The sequence below is a fragment of the Leptonychotes weddellii genome, chromosome 6 (genome assembly GCF_054177405.1).
Source record: "Leptonychotes weddellii isolate Sample4059 chromosome 6, ASM5417740v2, whole genome shotgun sequence".
In the NCBI taxonomy this organism is placed as follows: domain Eukaryota; kingdom Metazoa; phylum Chordata; class Mammalia; order Carnivora; family Phocidae; genus Leptonychotes; species Leptonychotes weddellii.
In genome coordinates this window covers 23212157-23230552 of record NC_138374.1, presented here as the reverse complement: position 1 = coordinate 23230552, position 18396 = coordinate 23212157, and the positions used below count along the sequence as shown (strand labels likewise).

General features: G+C 45.2%; 1 protein-coding gene across 2 annotated transcripts in view; it reads left to right on the top strand.

Moving 5' to 3' along the window:
- PDCD11 (programmed cell death 11) overlaps positions 1-18396 on the top strand; it is a 45768-nt gene that overhangs the window by 24066 nt on the left and 3306 nt on the right. Inside the window, exons 18-32 of one of the 2 annotated variants that reach the window (XM_081822796.1) lie at positions 564-713; positions 1137-1252; positions 3161-3702; positions 4577-4639; positions 9158-9266; positions 10828-10917; positions 11123-11225; positions 11666-11843; positions 14571-14627; positions 15141-15263; positions 15880-16002; positions 16407-16710; positions 16933-17049; positions 17755-17904; positions 18130-18374. In XM_081822796.1, the coding sequence (XP_081678922.1) occupies positions 564-713; positions 1137-1252; positions 3161-3702; positions 4577-4639; positions 9158-9266; positions 10828-10917; positions 11123-11225; positions 11666-11843; positions 14571-14627; positions 15141-15263; positions 15880-16002; positions 16407-16710; positions 16933-17049; positions 17755-17904; positions 18130-18374 (2470 nt within the window). Of the gene's footprint in view, positions 1-563; positions 714-1136; positions 1253-3160; positions 3703-4576; positions 4640-9157; positions 9267-10827; positions 10918-11122; positions 11226-11665; positions 11844-14570; positions 14628-15140; positions 15264-15879; positions 16003-16406; positions 16711-16932; positions 17050-17754; positions 17905-18126; positions 18375-18396 lie in introns of both variants that reach the window. The other variant, XM_081822795.1, reaches the window with a different exon arrangement.

Sequence of the window (18396 nt, the reverse complement as noted above, 5' to 3'; positions counted from 1 at the left end):
ATCATTACCAGCATCCCAGAGGTCCCCTTTGTGTTCCCTCCCAGACCAAAATCAAAATTTCCCTTAGTTCTGTGTCCTCAGGTTTGCATTTGTTGTGAATCCACTTACCTCTTCACTGTTCTCTTATTCAACAAATATCTGGTGGATGATAGAATGGAGCAAGCACCTGCTAGAAGACTGTGAGGGGTTATTGTATTGATTTCTGAAGTTTTGAACCATCAGGTAGGATTGTTGGAACCTTGATGGGATTTGGAAATAAGAAGCTTGAGAAGGTAGATTTCAAACCGAAGCAATGAAAATTCAAAAAGCGAAGGAAAGTGTGTGTTTGTGGTATTTGTTGGCTACTTTCATGAATTCTGGCCAGGGAGGATTAGCAAGAGGTGCAGGTCTCTCTCACTTCAATAGGAGTGTTCATGGTGTCGCATATTTCTACCAAAAGTGATCTTCCCTTCACAATGCCCCAGCACTCTGCTGTCCTCCATGGGGCAGCACATTGCCAAAGGAAAAGAACGGTGAGTATTGTTTCTGCTTGTTAATCCCTATTTCCTTTGGGTCTCTGGCAGACTCTGTGTTGATCCAGATGTTGGCTGAGATGACCCCTGGGATGGTCCTTGACCTAGAGGTGCAGGAGGTGTTGGAGGATGGCTCTGTGGTGTTCAGTGAGGGCCCTGTGCCTGGCCTGGTCCTGAGGGCCAGCAAATATCATCGGGCAGGTGAGCACTTCTGTCTTGCCCCTCATGGTTCGTGGGGGAAATTCTTTGCCCATTTTTCCCTTTCGGATACAGAATTCCCAAATACATAGTGTAGAGGACCTGATTCAGTAGAAAATTTTGGCATCCCTGTCTTGTATCAATGTAAATCAAGACAACTGACAGCATGCTAAAGAAGGTTTAAGTGTGAATCCTTCTGTTGTTATAATTGGGTAAATCTAGATTTTTGTATATCAGGTTGCATAAATTAAGGCACACCTGAACTTGAATTATGGGAGCTAGACCTTTGGTTTTCCTCGCCCATATCGTCCCAGGACGGATGTCCTCTTTCCTTTTCTGTGCCCAAGGGCTTGCAGGGCTCTTGGAGAGATGCTTCCTTCCCTGCTCCATGAGGGCGACCATGCTGTGTTTGGTTCTGCACTGCAGGGCAAGAGGTGGAACCTGGGCAGAAAAAGAAGGTTGTCATCTTAAATGTTGATATGTTGAAGTTGGAGGTACATGTTTCCCTTTGCCATGACTTGGTGAATAGAAAAGCTAAAAAGGTAAGCTGGCGATGACTTCCATTCCCATGGTTTCAAAGGCATTACCCATCTCTTCAGCCCCACACACTTTGCTTGGCGGTTTTAATGCAAATGCCTGTGGATGAGGTGATCGTCTGCCTGGATTGGTGTGGGTCGTTCCTATACCCCTTGTCTTGGTGTGGTTATTAATAGCACTGATTTGCACTCTGGTGCCGGTGATAAATTATGTGGTCCCCCTGTCTTCAGGGCCAGGTAGATAATGTAAATGAATGAAGTGGGCATGGTCAGCCCACAAAGGGGCAGAGACGAGTCAGTTCCATCTACTTATTGCCAGGTGGGAACATCAGCGTCCGATGTTGCTGAATCTGATCCCCCTGCCCTTTCGTTTTTCCCTTCCTACATCTTTTTTTTTTTTTAACATACAATGTATTATTTGTTTCAGAGGTACAGGTCTGTGATTCATTGGTCTTATACAATTCACAGTGCTCACCATAGTACATACCCTCCCCAGTGTCTATCACCCAGCCACCCCATCCCTCCCACCCCCCACCACTCCCGACAACCCTCAGTTTATTTCCTGAGATTAAGAATTCCTCATATCAGTGAGATCATATGATACTTGTCTTTCTCTGATTGATTTATTTCGCTTAGCATATTTTGTTTTTTTTGATGGCTGCATAATATTGCATTGTATGTATATACCACATCTTCTTTATCCGTTGATCTGTGGACACCTTGGCTCTTTGCATAGTTTGGCTATTGTGGACATTGCTGCCATAAACATTGGGGTGCACGTACCCTTTTGGATCACTACATTTATATCTTTGGGGTAAATACCCAGTAGTGCAATTGCTGGGTCGTAGGGTAGCTCTGCTGAATCTGATTTTTAAGAGAAGGCAGAATTTGATTTTTATTTGAAATAAATGTGGGAAATGTTGGAAACTGTTTTTTAAGACACATAACCCAAACAAAACATGTCTGTGCATAGTTCTGACCTCCAGGCTGCTCATCCACATTCACTCCTGTACACTTTTGTGTGAGAGAAGAAGGGGTTCAAGGGGAATCTCAACATTTGTAGTATTTTTCTCTGGATGATGTGTATATTTGGTCCTCATTTCAAGTACTTATTAAGGGGGCACCTGGGTGGCTCATTCGCAGTTAAGCATCCCAACTCTTGATCCCAGCTCAGGTCTCTATCTCAGGGTCGTGAGTTCAAGCCCCATGTTAGGCTCCACTTAAAAATAAATAAACAAACAAATTAATAAATAAATAAAGTACTTATTAAGCATCTAACTGTGTAGGGTATGGTGGAGAGAATTACATAGGTATAATTCCTCATGTCTGATTGCCTATAATTTTAAGACCTGGGGAAACAAAGAGAAATAGAAATAGTGTTAATCCCTCACTGAGTTTTCTAGCAGGTCCATATTCCATATATCCAAGTGAAGCTGGTGCGTATATAAGGGTATGAGCACAGGTTGGACTTTGAGGAAAGGTGGGCTAAATGCTTTGCATACATTGAGCTCTCAGTAATGACTCTGATGAGTGGTTGAACGGGTGAATAAATAAGGTGGGGCGCTGCAGAACTACAAGAGTCGGGGCTACCCGGCCATGCTCAGAATCACCTCAGTAACTTTAAAATTTCGATTTTGCTAGTTCTAGGATAGGATCCTAGGAATTTGAATTCAAAACAAAAGCTAAGTCCCAGGGCTTCTGATGTGGTGCCTTGAGTTTAGTCAGGTCACCTCAGTAACAGGAGGGGAAGCGGGGAAGCTAGGTGGAGGGAGTGAAGGCTAGTTTGTTACAACTCATACTAGCCCTGGGCCCCCTGGACTCAGGGGGCTTCCCCAGCCCCGCTCTGCCCAGTGGGTGATGACTGAGCACTTGTGCCCTGTAAGAAGTGGGGATGGTGGGTTTTCTGTTTTCCAGCTGAAGAAAGGCAGCGAGTACCAGGCGATTGTGCAACACTTGGAGGAGTCCTTTGCTGTCGCCTCCTTGGTAGAGACTGGCCACCTGGCAGCTTTCTCCCTGACCTCTCACCTCAATGACACCTTCCGCTTTGACTCAGAGAAGTTGCAGGTGGGACAGGGTGTCTCCCTAACCCTCAAGACCACAGAACCAGGAGTGACTGGTTTTCTTTTGGCTGTTGAGGGGCCAGCTGCTAAGAGGACTGTGAGACAGACCCGGAAGGACTCTGAGACAGTCGATGAGGACGAGGAAGCAGATCCAGCTCTGGTTGTGGGGGCGATAAAGAAGCACACCCTGTCCATTGGGGACATGGTCACGGGCACTGTCAAGTCCATTAAGCCCACCCATGTGGTTGTAACCCTGGAAGATGGCATCATTGGCTGTATTCACGCCTCCCACATTCTAGATGAAGTTCCAGAGGGCACATCTCCTACTGCCAAGCTGAAAGTTGGGAAGACAGTCACTGCCCGAGTGATTGGTGGTCGCGACATGAAGACCTTCAAGTATGGAGGCTTTGGGAGATGGGCTGGTTTTGAGGGGAGATTATTGTAATTGTGGGAGAAGGAATGGGCACTAAAGCAGGCTTGAAAAAGTTGTGCACGAATCAGATTTTCTTCTAATTAGCAGAAATGTTTACCGAAAGAATCCTTTTGTCTTTTTCCCCTTAAAAAAAAAAAAGGCATATGGTGTAGTGGTTAAGGGCATTAGTTTAAAGAAGAGAGACCTGGGTTTGCATTCCAGATTTGCCACTTAAAATTGGGTGACCATGACTTAAGTAGTTACTTAACTCTGAGTTTTATTTTCCTAATTTGTAAAATGGGAGTACGGGTGGTTAGTACCGTTTTTGCAGACTTGAGAGAACATCTGGTACCCAATGTGCCTAGCAGGTTGCCTGACATAGTTATTGCTCAGTATACATCAGAGGTTATTATAATCCATTCTCACTACATACTGTACTCATCCTCCTTTTCTTTAAATCTACTTGCACTATTATTATTGTAGCAGAAATCCTTGCTGTAATAAGAAAAGCAAAATAATTCATAGTTTTTAATTTGCATATTGATTTCAGTAACTGCTCTCTCTAGACCTCAGTTTCCTTACTTTCAGAGTGAAAGAGTTGGAGAATGTAGTCCGTAAGGAAAATACTACTCCGGGTTTAATAAGACAATACTGAAAGGTCAGATGAGCCAGCTCCCCAACATTTACTGCAGAGAATGAGAGGCAGCCCTCAGGCCTGACACATCACCAGTGGGTGGGATGGCAGCACAGCAAGTAGCTTTTAAGCTTGGTTTCCTGGGACTAGAGAGAAAGACTGATCTCCAGATTATGGTGGTACCGAGAATAAGAGAAATGATTTGACCTAATTTTTTTCTCCAGGTTTCTTCCAATAAGTCATCCTAGATTTATTCGAACCATTCCGGAGCTGAGTGTCCGGCCAAGGTAAGGGGAACCCCAGCAGCATGGTCTCATGGAAAGAGTGTGGGGCTTTGGAGTCAGGAACCTGAGTTCCAGCCTAGATTCTGCCAGTGTTGTGACTTATTTTGCCTCTGTCTGTCCCAGTTGTCTTATTTCTCTAGTAAGGATATTTGGCTCTGATAGGGCTAGTTAGAGGGATTATATGAAACTTAATGTAAAAGCTGTATTTAGGGTTTAAAAGGCTGGTTGCAGTTCTGTTTGTCAGCATGTAAAAAAAAGGCACGTTTTTGCTCTCAATTCAATTTTCTAGAACTCAGTAATTCCAAAAATAAACAACATGTAGCCAAGAATACCCATTCTTTGAGTGTAGAGACTACTCCTTGTTGACTGGAATTTTAGCTCATGTTCTAGTGGATTTTATAGAGGGGTGTTCAGTGAGGGATTCTGTGTGGAGGAAAACTAGTTTCATTTAATGTTGGATCCAGTTTGTCTGGGATCATTTTTTTTTTCAGAGGATCTGAAGCATTTTGATCCATGGGCCTATTTCTGCTTCCTCCTTTAAAAAACCAGCCTCTTGAAGTTAATAGGTCATCAATGAATGAAGCTAGATACACATGACCGAGAGAATGGCTCTTCAGAGTCAGCTGTGGGGTCCATCCAGGGTGTAAGTCTCAAGTGCAGAGGGATATAATGGAAGGGCCTCTGAAGTAACTTTTAGGGGGTAAGGTTTTTTGTTTGCTTGTTTTTAATTATAGTTGATATACAATGTTACATCAGTTTCAGGTGTACAGCATAGTGATTGGACAAATCTATACTTTATGCTGTGCTCACCACATTTGTGGCAACCATCTGTCATAAATGCTCGTATCGTACCATTTACTATATCTCCTGTGCTGTATCTCTCATCCCTGTGACTTATTAATTCCATAACTGGAACGTTACATCTCCCACTCCCCTTCACCCATTTTGCGCATCTTGCCACCCACTTCCTCTCTGGCAGCCATCAGTTCTCTGCATTTATAGGTCTATTTCTGCTTTTTTTGTTTATTCGTTTTGTTTTTTAGATTCCACATATAAGTGAAATCATGTGGTATTTGTTTTTCTCTTATTTAGTGTAATACTCTCTAGATCCTTCCGTGTTCTCACAAATGGCAAGATCTCATTCCTTTTTATGGCTGAGTAGTATTACATCAGGGAGTAAGGTTTGGTCATTGTCCTGAAGGTATCAGAATAGAAGAGGAATATTTCTGGGAAGGCTTGGGTCTGAGATGGGCATATATTCCTGGAATATTGAGTTCGAGATGCTAACCACATTCTTGGAACTTCAGAGTAAGCCCTTTAGTTCCAGAATAATGAGATTTGGTGGATGCACACATTCCTATTTGTTTACTGTGTGGTTTCCTTAGTTTTGTAGATTTTGATCATGTCCCCCTCCAGTCTTTGTAGTGAAAACAGAGAGAGCACCGTATTAGTTGTTTGAGTTCGCCAGATCTTCACCTGAGGTGTGATGCCTTGTTTAATTAAGAGTTGGGGGTCAAGTAGTTTATTCAAGCTAAGGGTAGACACGTTCAGTTAACGAGGGTTGGTTCTTCTGAGTCCTCCCTTCTTGGCTTGCAGATGGCTGTCTTAGGGTGTCTTCATGTGGTGTTCTCTGTGTAGATCTGTGTTCTAATCTCTTCCCTTTTTTTGCTTTTTTGTTTTATTGTGGTAAAAATACAAAACATAAATTTACCCTCTTAACAGTTTTTAAGTAGGCATCACAATGTTAACTGTGTGCACATTAGTGTAGTACAGATCTCCAGAACTTTTTCATCTTGCATGGCTGAAACTCTTTACCCATAGAACAACTCTCCATTTCTTCCTACCCCCCACCTCTGGCAACCACCATTCTACTTTCTGTTTCTTTACTGTTTCTTTTTCTGTTTGATTACTTTAGATAACTCGTGTAAATGGAGTCATGGACAGTCCTTCTGACTGGCTAACTTCACTCAGCACAACATTCTGAAGGTTCATCCACATAGTAGCATGTAGCAGGATTTTCCTTCTTTTTAAAGGCTGAATGATATTCCATGTATGTATAGACCACATTTTCTTCATCCATCCATGAACATTTAGGTTGCTTCCACATCTTCTTGGCTATTGTGAATAACACCGCAGTCAACATGGGCGTACAAATATCTCTTTGAGATTCTATTTTTAGTTCTTTGGATATATACCCAGAGGTAGGAGTGTTGGATGGTATGGTGGTTTTTAATTTTTTGAGGAACTTCAGTACTGTTTTCCGTAGTGGCTATACCATCCTATAGTCCTGCCAACAGTGTGCAAGGAAGGGTTCCCTTTTTTCCACATATCCGCCAACGCTTGTATTGTGTGTTTGTTAATGGCCATCCTTAGAGCTGTGAGGTGAGATATCTCACTGTGGTGTTGATGTGTATTTTCCTGATGGTTAGTGATGTGAAGCACCTTGTCCTATGCTTGTTGGTCATTTTTTTTTTTTAAGAGTGTGGGGAGGGGTAGAGAGAGGGAGAGAGAGAATCTTTTTTTTTTTTTAAAGATTTTATTTGTTTATTTGACAGAGAGACAGCAAGAGAGGGAACACAAGCAGGGGGAGTGGGAGTGGGAGAGGGAGAAGCAGGCTTAGGCGCCCAAGAGAGAGAATCTTAAGCAGGCTCTATGCCCAGCACCAGACCCCGACTTGGGGCTCGATCTCATGACCTTGAGATCATGACCTGAGCTAAAATCAAGAGTCAGACGCTTTTTTTTTTTTTTTTTTTTTTAAATTTTTTGACAGCACAAGCAGGGGGAACGGCAGGCAGAGGGAGAGGGAGAAGCAGGCTCCCCGCTCAGCAGGGAGCCCGATGTGGGACTTGATTCCAGGACCCCGGGATCATGACCCGAGCCACAGGCAGACGCCCAGCGGTTTGAGCCACCCAGGCGCCCCAACAGTCGGACGCGTAACTGGCTGAGCCACCCAGGCTCTCTGCTTGTTGGTCATTTTTATATGTTCTTTGGATAAATGTCTCTTCAAGTCCTGGTTTTTAATTGGGTTTTGTTGTTGTATTATAGGCTAACCCTAATAATAATAATGACAATAATAATAATCCATAACTGGATAATGGCCCACCCTAACATTCTCATTTTAAGTTAATCACCCGTTTAAATTCCCGATCTCAAATGCGGTCACATTCTGAGATACTGAGGGTTAGCCTGTCAACATATAAACTTGGAGGTGGGGGTGGGCACAGTTTAGCCTGTAACAGAGGCATTCCAATGTCAGCTATTGAGTGAATAAGCTTTTTTTTATACCACTGTATAAGCATGATAGATACTGTGTATAAATTATCTATTTCAGTGCCAGGCACATAGATGTTCTGTGTGTGTGTGTGTTTTAAGAAATAACATTTTACAGATGTTCCCTTCCCTAGGCTTCTCTCTCCACCCTCAGAGGATGAATTACCTGTTATTCATTTGATACATATCCAGCTCTTTCATACTTCACTTATATATACATACATATATATTTATATACACACATGTATGTCTACAAAATTTTTTTGTGTGGTTTTCAAACTTTACATAAATGGCATGCTGTACTTAATATTTTGCAGCTTGTTTTTTTCACTCAAAATTTTGTTTTTGAGATCTGCTTTTGTGCCTGTAGTTAAAACAGTAATTCATCTTAATGAATGTGCCCAACTCTATATGTTCTCCAACTGATGGAAGACGTTTAAGGTTGTTTCTAGTTTTTCTCTTTTATAAATAATGCCACAGTGAACATCTTTGAACTTGTTCCACTGTGCTTCTGGATTTCTGTAGGGTGGAATTACCGGGTTGTAAGGTACATGCATTTTTAACTTTACTCGTATATGAAGGTTTCCATTTTTCTATATTCACCAGTGCTTGCTATTATATGTGACAGTCTACCAGCATTACTTGTACCATTTTATTGTTGAGTTTGGTTTTGTTTTAGAAATTACTTCAGTTGGTAAGCTGGGCTGGGATTTCTGTGATTTCTTTGAAGTGCTTTGTGGTAACCACAAACCACATCCCCTTGTTGCTTTTGTGAGCAGGAAAAGAAAGTAATAATGGCAAGGTAGCATAGGGGACAGAGCCCTGGATTTTTGAAGTCAGAGCCCTGACTTCAACTCCTGGTTCAATAGCATAAAATGAGTTTAATAATATCTGCCCTGCCTCATTCACATGTGATTGTTGTCACATTCACTGAGAGACTATTTGGGAAGGTTCTGCAATAGCTAAAGTATTACGAAAGAAGTAAAACAATTTTGTTTCCTAAATTTGTAAAGATTGTAAGCTACCTACCTACTTTATAGCTTGTTCATACCTAGGTGAATGAAAAGGAAGAGATTAGCTCTCATGTAGGTATTATGAACATTCCCCTTGGGGGAGAGAAATGGGCGTGTGGGAGGTGTGCATGAACGAGGGGTGTACAGTCAATCCATGGCCGCGTGGGGGAGACGGTTTCAAGCTAGAAGCCTTATGCAGAAGTTGGCATACTCTTTTCCGTTGCTTTTCTGCGAACAGTGAGCTGGAGAAGGATGGCCGCACTGCTCTCAACACTCACTCTGTTAGCCCCTTGGAGAAGATTAAACAGTACCAGGCTGGACAGACTTTGATTTGCTTCTTGAAGAAGGTGAGTAGTGCACACCCTGCAGTGTGATGCCATCCTTCTTTCAGAAAAAAGGGGAGCAGCTGGAGACAAAGGCCATTAGCACTAAGCATTTCAGTCTGTTTGCTACCATGCTGGTTTGTGGGAGACCAGAAGCCTAATTGAGGAGCTAAAATTATGGCTCACGAAACAATTAGCAAGCAACTCACAGTTCAGCATGTTTATAGATTAATTAAACGAAAGGGAAAGGAAAATAGAGAGCAAGATTTAAAGTAAATGTGCTATTGGATTCTGGATTCTTGTCTTTTTTTTTGATTATTTATTTATTTATTTGACAGAGATAGCGAGAGCAGGAGCACAAGCAGGGGGAGTGGGAGAGGGAGAAGCAGGCTTCCTGCCGAGCAGGGAGCTAGACACAAGGCTCGATCCCAGGACCCTGGCTGGGATCATGACCTGAGCCGAAGGCAGATGCTTAACGACTGAGCCACCCAGGCGCAGAATCCACAAAGGATTCTTGTCTTTCATAAAGTTCAGGTGCAGTGCAGAGCAATACATACCTGGGTGCCAGATTATGTGTTCTAGCCCCAAGTGGAACAGGCATTCAAGAAAGGGAAGAGATCAGTAAAAACTACTGGTTGGAATATATCAGAGAGAAAGTTGGATTGGGCTTGACCTTGAGGGCTAGCTCCTCTTCACTGCTGCCAGATTTTTCTTCCATAAGCATTTGGCTGAGCTTGTCACTGATGCCCTTTAGTTACCTGTTGTCTCTTGGTGGGGTTCATAAGCCCCCGGTGCCGTAGGATGGTATTTAAGGCTCTTCATAATCTGACCTTGTGTACCAGTCAGCCTGAAAACCTCCTCTTTTTCCCTTTTTTATTTCTGTGCTCAGAGTACCCTCTATTCCTACAACCCTTTAAGGCCCAGCACAGATATTCCCCCCACTCCATATTCCTAATTCTCCTATATATTCCCATAGCATATTGTATTTTTACTGCTCTGGTTATTTGCGTACTTGTTTGACTTACTCTTTGTAGACTGTAATCTTGAAGGTAGGGTTTGGCTTTTATTTATCACTAGGATGCCATGTACGTAGTGGCTGCTTGATAAATGTTTTGTTGAATGCACTTTGAAAACTAGGGCTCTGTATTTAGGGCAGGACACTGTAAACAGTGAAGGATCAAAATCTAAATTGATTTAGAAATCAGATGTTGAGCCCTGGAGATAATTAACCATCATTGGGCAGAGCTGAGTTTGGAGGAGTCTGCAGAGGTCAGTGGGATTGTTCTTGCTACTTGAGGACACCTCTGAGGTCATTTTTGCCTCCTGATCAGCTGAGGCACCAGGAGGGGTGCATGGTTGGCTAGCTCAGCAAAGGCTCTGAGCTAGACTCTGAGTGAAGTCTGTGAGAAGTGGAGATTGGGCAGGGGCAGTGGGATGTAGGGGGTGGATTCCTGTCCCTTGGAAAAATGTAGGATTAGGGCCTCTTCAACCCTGTGATTTTTAGGAAAGTCTTCTGTTTTAATGAAGGGAAAAGGAGATGTTTATATCCATCCCATTCCATTTCTCCTCCTATTTTTTTCTCCAGTACAATGTGGTTAAAAAATGGCTTGAGGTGGAGATTGCTCCAGACATCCGGGGCAGGATTCCCTTGTTGCTCACTTCTCTCAGCTTCAAGGTCAGTGTGCTTGAGATCCCTGGAGAGAAATCTCTGAACTCAGAGTCTGAAATCAGTGTCTGGTGTGTTTGCAGTGGGTACAAGAGAACCATGTACTTATTCAGGGATTAGTTTGGGACATACTTGGTATAGAAACTTAAATGCCAGTTTTGGGTAAATGCCAGACCTTTCTTCAAACGTTAAAGGAATTTTCTTGTCCTTCCAGGTTCTGAAACATCCAGATAAGAAGTTCCAGATTGGCCAGGCCCTGAAGGCTACTGTGGTTGGCCCAGATTCTTCCAAGGCCTTCTTGTGTCTCTCACTTATAGGTGTGGTGAAGAAATGCTGCCTGGTCAGGGAAGGGAGAGGGTAGAAAGGAGCAGGAAAGAGTCATCAGGTAGTGCCCAGGTTCAAGGATGCCTCAGGTATTGGAGTCCTCAGAAAGCCTAGTGTGGTTTGTGCCTTCCGGGACCATTTTTTCTTTTGGGGCTTTGTTCTCTGGCTTGTGTCACTCTGCTACTGTCTGAGCCGCCTTTTCTGACACAGTTGGTTTTCACAAGTCTCTCAGAAGGGGTGTCCATCACATGGCCCTGAGATTTCCTGACTACATGGCATGGTAACATGGGTGTTCATGATCATTCTGCTCCCCTTAACCTGGGCATCCCCAAGTTTGGGCAGCCTCTGACTCCCCAGCCCGTGCTTGGCCAGTGTTCCAGCTTCTTTCTTCATTTGCCCTTCCCTGAATCAGGTTCATTCTCCTGCCTACCAGGTCCTCACAAGCTTGAGAAGGGGGAAGTGGCCATGGGCCGAGTGGTGAAGGTGACTCCTAAGGAGGGGCTGACTGTCTCCTTCCCCTTTGGGAAGATCGGAAGAGTCAGCGTATTTCACGTGAGTGACTCCTACACAGAGACGCCCCTGGAAGACTTCATCCCCCAGAAGGTTGTCAGGTAGGCCTAGTTGGTTTGTTTTGTTCCTCTTCAGCTCTACGTGGGTAGATTTCTTTTTTAAAAAAAATATATGTAATATGTGATTTTGTACCAGAAAAAAATTGTATGAAAAAAAGAAAAGTTCTGTTGCTCCTCTCTTTCTCCACCACTTTTCACCATTATATACCTTGGTTTCTATCTTTCAAGACTTTTACACACATGGAGGTATAATGTTTTTAATGTAATAATAGAATTTCATTTTATATATCCTGCAGCTTGCTTTTTTTCTCATAGCAGTTTATCATGGACTTTTTTTTTTTCCTGGGCTAGTATATCTAAATCTACCTTGTTCTTTTACCTTATTTTTAACATTTTTTTTTGGTGTTCTGTTATTTTTTTTTTTGTCATTATCTAAAAACTCTGTTGATGGACAATAATAATGAAGTGAATATCCTTGTGCATGTGTTTGGACATGAGTGCAAGTGTATCCGTGAAATATATTCCCAGAACTAAAAGTGATGGGCCAAACGACATCACACATTTTGCCAAAGTGCCCTCCAAAATGATCATGCCGATTTATGTTCCTGTCATAAATATGACTGTTTCTCACACCCCTGCCAACAGTGGGTATTCTTAATTTTTAATCTAAGCTATTAAATAGGCAAAAATTGATCTCTCATTTTATTGTATTTTTAAAGATTTTATTTGAGAGAGAGAATGAGAGAGAGAGAGCATGAGAGGGGGGAGGGTCAGAGGGAGAAGCAGACTCCCCGCCAAGCAGGGAGCCCGTTGTGGGACTCAAGCCCAGGACCCCGGGATCATGACCTGAGCTGAAGGCAGTCGCCTAACTGACTGAGCCACCCAGGCGCCCCTGATCTCTCATTTTAATTTGCATTTCTCTTACTGGTCATTTTCCCTCTTTACTGGCTCTTTACATTTGTTCTGTGCTTTGCTTGCTCATTTTTCTACTGAACCATTCATCTTTTTAATTAAAAAAAAATTGATCTATAGGTGATTTCTGCAAAAAGAGACCTTTGCAGTTGGGGGGGGTGTTATGAACTATTTTATATGCACTAAAATGAGCCTGGTTCAGAGTTTTGTTTTTGTTTTTGACTTTTAAAGATGATTTATCTTAGAGGGAGCATGAGTGGGGGGAGGGGCAGAGGGTGAGAAGGAGACTCCCCGCTGAGTGCAGAGCCTGACATCACAATGTGAGCTGAAACCAACTGAGCCACCCATGTGCCCCTGGTTCAGAGTTTTAAAGTCATTTTCTAGGGTGAATAAATTAGCATTGAAGAGGCAGGCTTCAGCCTGATACCGTGCAGACGTCTGAGAATCCAGGTTGGCTGAGAATCCAGGTTGGCTAACAGTAGAGTGGGAAGCCTTGAGGAGACGGGCAGGAAAGTTGTAATGCTCTTTCCCACCTCAGGTGTCCCAGCCACCAGCATCTGCCTAATAAATTCACAACCACTTATCAGAGCTAAACAGCACAGAGATATCCAGGGCCTGGGAGAAGAAAAGGAACACATCTGAGAAATCCAGGATTATCTCTGCTTTGTCTCTTGAGCTTTAAAAATGTGGTTGTGGCTTTTAGCAAAATTTTTATTTTATTTATTTAATTTTTTTTTAAAGATTTTATTTATTTATCTGACACAGAGAGAGAGTGTGTGTAGGCAGAGGGAGAGGGAGAAGCAGGCTCCTGGCAGAGCAGGGAGCCCGATGCGGGGCTCAATCCCAGAACCCTGGGATCATGACCTGAGCCGAAGGCAGATGCTTAACGACTGAGCCACCCAGTCGCCCCTATTTTATTTTTTAAAGATTTTATTTATTTGACAGAGAGAGAGAGAGAGTGCACATGCACACAAGCAGGGGGAGTGGCAGGCAGAGGGAGAAGCAGATTCCCCACTGAGCATGGAGCCCAATGCGAGACTTGATCCCAGCTGATCCCAGCTGAAGGCAGATGTTTAACTGACTAAGCCACCCAGGCACCCCAAAATATTTATTTTAAATATATTTTATTGTAGCCATATCTGTGAGTCGTATTCAGTTGTGATATCTATCTAATATGGATAATAAATTAATTGTCTAAAAGTAGATGATCCCTAAGGTCCTTCCTGCTTTAGGGGCAGGTGCCTGTCTTGGGAAAAATTTGGACTATTGCTGAGATTCTTTCCACTGCTAAGATTCTATACTTTGAAATTGTGACTTTGGGTTGCCAAGTGCTGGTTTTGATGAAAAAAGTTTGGAAACCTAACCAAAGAGTAAACCCTGTTTTCTCTCCTGGAAGCCTCCCCTGCTCAGGCCTCAATGATCTGTTTGCTCTGATCTGCTGCCGTGAGCCTGCGCTAGGACCTAGGTCATTCCCTGGTCACAGTTTCCGGTGGTTAGTGGCTGAGTTTGCACACTGCTGGGATCTGACATTAGGCTGGTGTCATCTCTGAGTACCCATATGGCTCTGTGTGTCTTCCCGAGGAATCCATGTCTCCTTTCATTTTCTTCTCCCAATACCTTTCTTGGGTAAGAATAGGTAGTGACAGGCAAGTAAACTGAGGCCCAGAGAGGTGACTTGTCCAGAGTCCCTCAGCACATTCTCAACAGAATGAAGAAGAGCCCAGGTGTCCTGTCCCCTCACTCTTACTTGTTGGTCAGCCTTGTGGGGAGAAAGCCTTGTGGGGAGGAAGCTGAGGCCCTCTGCTGTCTCCTAGGATGCTGAAAAGTCAGCATCTCCTTTTCTTGCTCTCATTCCAGGTGTTACGTCCTGTCTACTACAGGCCACGTATTGACTCTGTCACTGCGATCGTCCAGGTGAGAGTCTGTGGTGGGGACAAGAAGGGCACGGAGGAGAGGCTCCGTGGACCTGACACAGAACTTTGGGCTTCCCACCTTTCTTCTCTGCTTGTGCACTTTCTACCCTGCTCCGTCTTTGTCCAGAAAAGCTGCAGGCATTCACATTGCTAGAAGAACCTGTCTGCTCAAACTCTTGTTGCCCAGGGCAAGGTTCAGACATCTGCATGTGGTGTTCAAGACGACCATGCAGTGACCCCGGTGAGGGAAGATGGTCCAACCCCTAGGGTTCCGTAGTTCGTGGCATGTGTCATGAAGTAATTGGCCTGAAGTTAGCCTGTTCCATGGTTAGAAATGGATGTTTTTGAGGCCAAGTCCTGACAGGACTTCAGGAAAGAGTAGGTCTGGGCTCTGACTACGGACGGGTCCAGAGTTGTATTCTTACATGTAGAGTTTGATTATCACAAATGAGTCACGGGTGAGAGTGGGAAAGGAGGGTTGGGGTACATGTACATAAGCCTTTTATTCCTTTAGGACAAACCCAGAGACGAAGAGCAAAATAACCGATCCTGAGATTAACTCCATCCAGGACATTCAGGAAGGGCAACTCCTGAGGGGCTATGTAAAGTCTGTCCAGCCGCATGGCGTGCTCTTTGGGTGAGTGAGGTGGTGCTTGGTGGGCCAGACGTGAGGGCCCCCCCCTCCGGGCCTGTTCTGGTCCTCAGGTCTGTGGCTTTCCTCAGTCACCTTTTCCAAAGAGGATATGAAGGAAAGGGAGTCTGAGTTCGCATCAGTTTTTTAAAATTCTGAGATGTTTTATACTTTAAAAAAATGTTTTGAATTATTCTTATTGGTGTTTTGGACAAAGAGCATGGCATATCCAATTTCAATTTTAAATACATTTGGATTTTCTTTGATTTAGTGTTTAATGGTGATTCATAAATGTTCTGTGAAACCACGTAACGTTCACAGCCAGCAGGCAGCACGGCCTTCTCTGCCACGGCTTCGTCGTTTTCATCCTCCCCAGCCATTGCGAGTGATGCGTTGCGGTGCTCTGGTGTGGGGTGGGAGACGCCCTTCAGTCAGATCTTCATGATGCCTGATAATTGTTTCTAGTTTACAAAGCTTTCTTTAACCTTTTGAGTGCCGGGAACTTCTGTCTGTCCTAAATCCTTGTCAGAACTTGGGTCCTTGGGAAAGTGGAGGCGCTAGGCTAGGCTGGGACTCTGTTGTTGTATTTATGACCACAGGACCCTTGTCTCTCTCCTGCCAGCCTTGGCCCCTCCGTTGTGGGTTTGGCCCGATATCTGCATGTCTCCCAGTACAGTCCATCCAAGAAAGCCCTTTACAACAGATACCTCCCAGAAGGGAAGCTGCTCACAGCCAAGGTCCTGAGGTAGGTGTCTCCCCTGCCCTGCACTCCCTCTTTTCCCTGGGCGCAGTGGGAGGAGATTCAGAGGTAAACTAGACATAACGGCTTGGGTGGTGTTGGTGCAGTGTTCAGATGAACAAAGCCCCTTTGTTTGGAGCCTTCTACCTCAGTCCCAGCCTCCGCTCCTAAAAGCTGATGTGGAGACTTTTCTGTACATAGGTACTTGTTGGGGACAGAGTAGGGGGACATCGCAGCTGCCCCCTGTATTTTACTATTCAGCGTGGTAAAATGTGCAGGTTGTTTTGAAGGATACTGAATGGATTGCAAGGTAGGGGGTGCCGGGCCCAGAAAACTGGGCTGATCAGGAGAGGAAGGCCTGGGCTGTTTGCTGTGCTTGTTGTCCTCATTGTTCTCCCTCCCTGTTGTAGCCTGAACCACCAAAAGAACCTGGTAGAGCTGTCATTCCTCCCCGGTGACACTGGGAAGCCGGACGTGTTTCCTGCCTCCCTAGGGCTGCCGCTTCTAAAGCAAGAGGAGAGGGAAGTGGAGGCAGAAGAGAAAGAGTGCAAAGGAGAAGAAGAGAAGGAGAAGAAGAATCAGAAAAGGAAAGGGAAGAGGAACCAGGAGGGGCAGGAGGAGGTGCAGCTGCCTGGCAAGGAGAAGAGTGAGCCCCAGAAACCGCAAGCAAAGAAGCAGGGCAAGCGGCGGCGCCGGGAGTCTGCAAGCGAACAGGTACGTCCCTTGGGGAGGATGGCCTCCCTCGCCTGAAAAGGAGCACACTTCAAAGCCAGCCAGCCGACCGAGTGGCTTTCTCTTGGACTGAGAGCGGTGTGAGTTTGGAGCCAGGTGCTGGGTGGCGCCGGGAGGGCCAGAGGGAGGGCATTGCCCTGGGCTGCCAGCAGGTTCTCTGGGGCCAGGAGGACGGCTCGCCATCTTTCCCCCTTGGAACCTCAGGAGAGAGCGGACAAGAAGCAGAAGAAAGCTGCTCCGTCAGAGGAGGACGACAGTGGTGTTGAAGTATATTATCGGGAAGGGGAAGACGAGGTAGAAGAGATGAGTGTGTTGCCCAAGGTGAGGGACAGCACTGGCTGGGGGCAGAGACGCTGCTCTGGGGAGGGAAGTCCTTGGTCTCCTGTCTAAGAGCTGGGCAGTCTTCTTTCTTTGCCTAAGGTGGGGCTGTTAGGTCCTCACTTGGTCATCAGCATCCTGAGGACAGAGACCCTGCTTTACCCAAGGAGTGGGCTGCATAAAATAAATTCTCATCAGTGTTTATTGAGTAGAGCTGAATTAAATCAGTGGGGCAGGCAAATAAAGATCTCACTTTTTTGAGCCTGCATCTCCCTCTGAAAGATGAGGACAGTACCATTTGGACTGAGGCCTGACTGTGGAAGGGCTGCCCGGATGGTAGGTACTGACATCCCTTCACCCTTAGAACGCCTGTCATGTCTCTGTCCCAGCTCTGCTATTATGTTATGCGCATGTAGTACTTTTTACGTGAACGTATATGTGAATACACATACGTATGGGATTTTTTTTTGTTTGTTTTTACATACGTATGTTTAAAAAGCTTGTTGCCTAAATGAATTTATTTACAAGGAAAGCTTTTATGTCACTACTGAGTAGTTTCTCCAGCGGGAGTGGGCCTAGCCTGGCCCTGGAGGAGAGGAAGGGTCTCTGGGCATGGTGGGGGCCCCGGCTCCTCAGCGGGGTTGGGGCCAGGGAGCAGGGTACAGCCTAAGCTGAATGCTTTCCTCACACACCTCTGCGATCCTTCAGGAGAAGCCGACCAGGCCAGCAGAAGTGCCCCGGCTACAGCTGTCCTCCGGTTTCGTTTGGGACGTGGGGCTAGACTCTCTGACCCCGGCCTTACCACCTCGAGGCGAGAGCTCAGACAGCGAGGAGGACAACAAGCCTCAGCAGTCCACGGTGTCGTATTTTGTGGGGCTTTGTCCTTCTGCAGGGACCCCTTGGTGCTAGTCTCCTTGGCTCTGTCCTGGCCTGAGGGTCCCTTCTGACAGGGCGGGGTGGTCTCAGGCCTGCCAGTAATCCTAGGGCTCATGGACTGCCCTGCCAGCTCTTGGCTTCCACCACAGACCTCCATAGTGGTCTGAGGAGCAGATTACTCACGAATTTTTGTGCCTTCCCTAGCAGAAGAAAAGCAGGAAGGAAAGGATGCTGGAGAAGCAGAAGGCAGAGAAAGAGCTGTCCCGCATGGAGGAGGCGCTGATGGATCCTGGGCGACAGCCAGAGTCAGCACATGATTTTGACCGACTCTTGCTGAGCTCCCCCAACAGCTCCATCCTGTGGCTGCAGTACATGGCCTTCCACCTGCAGGCCACGGAAATCGAGAAGGCCCGGGCCGTGGCGGAGAGGGCTCTCAAGACCATTTCCTTCAGGTCTTGGCTTTGCCCGCTGCTT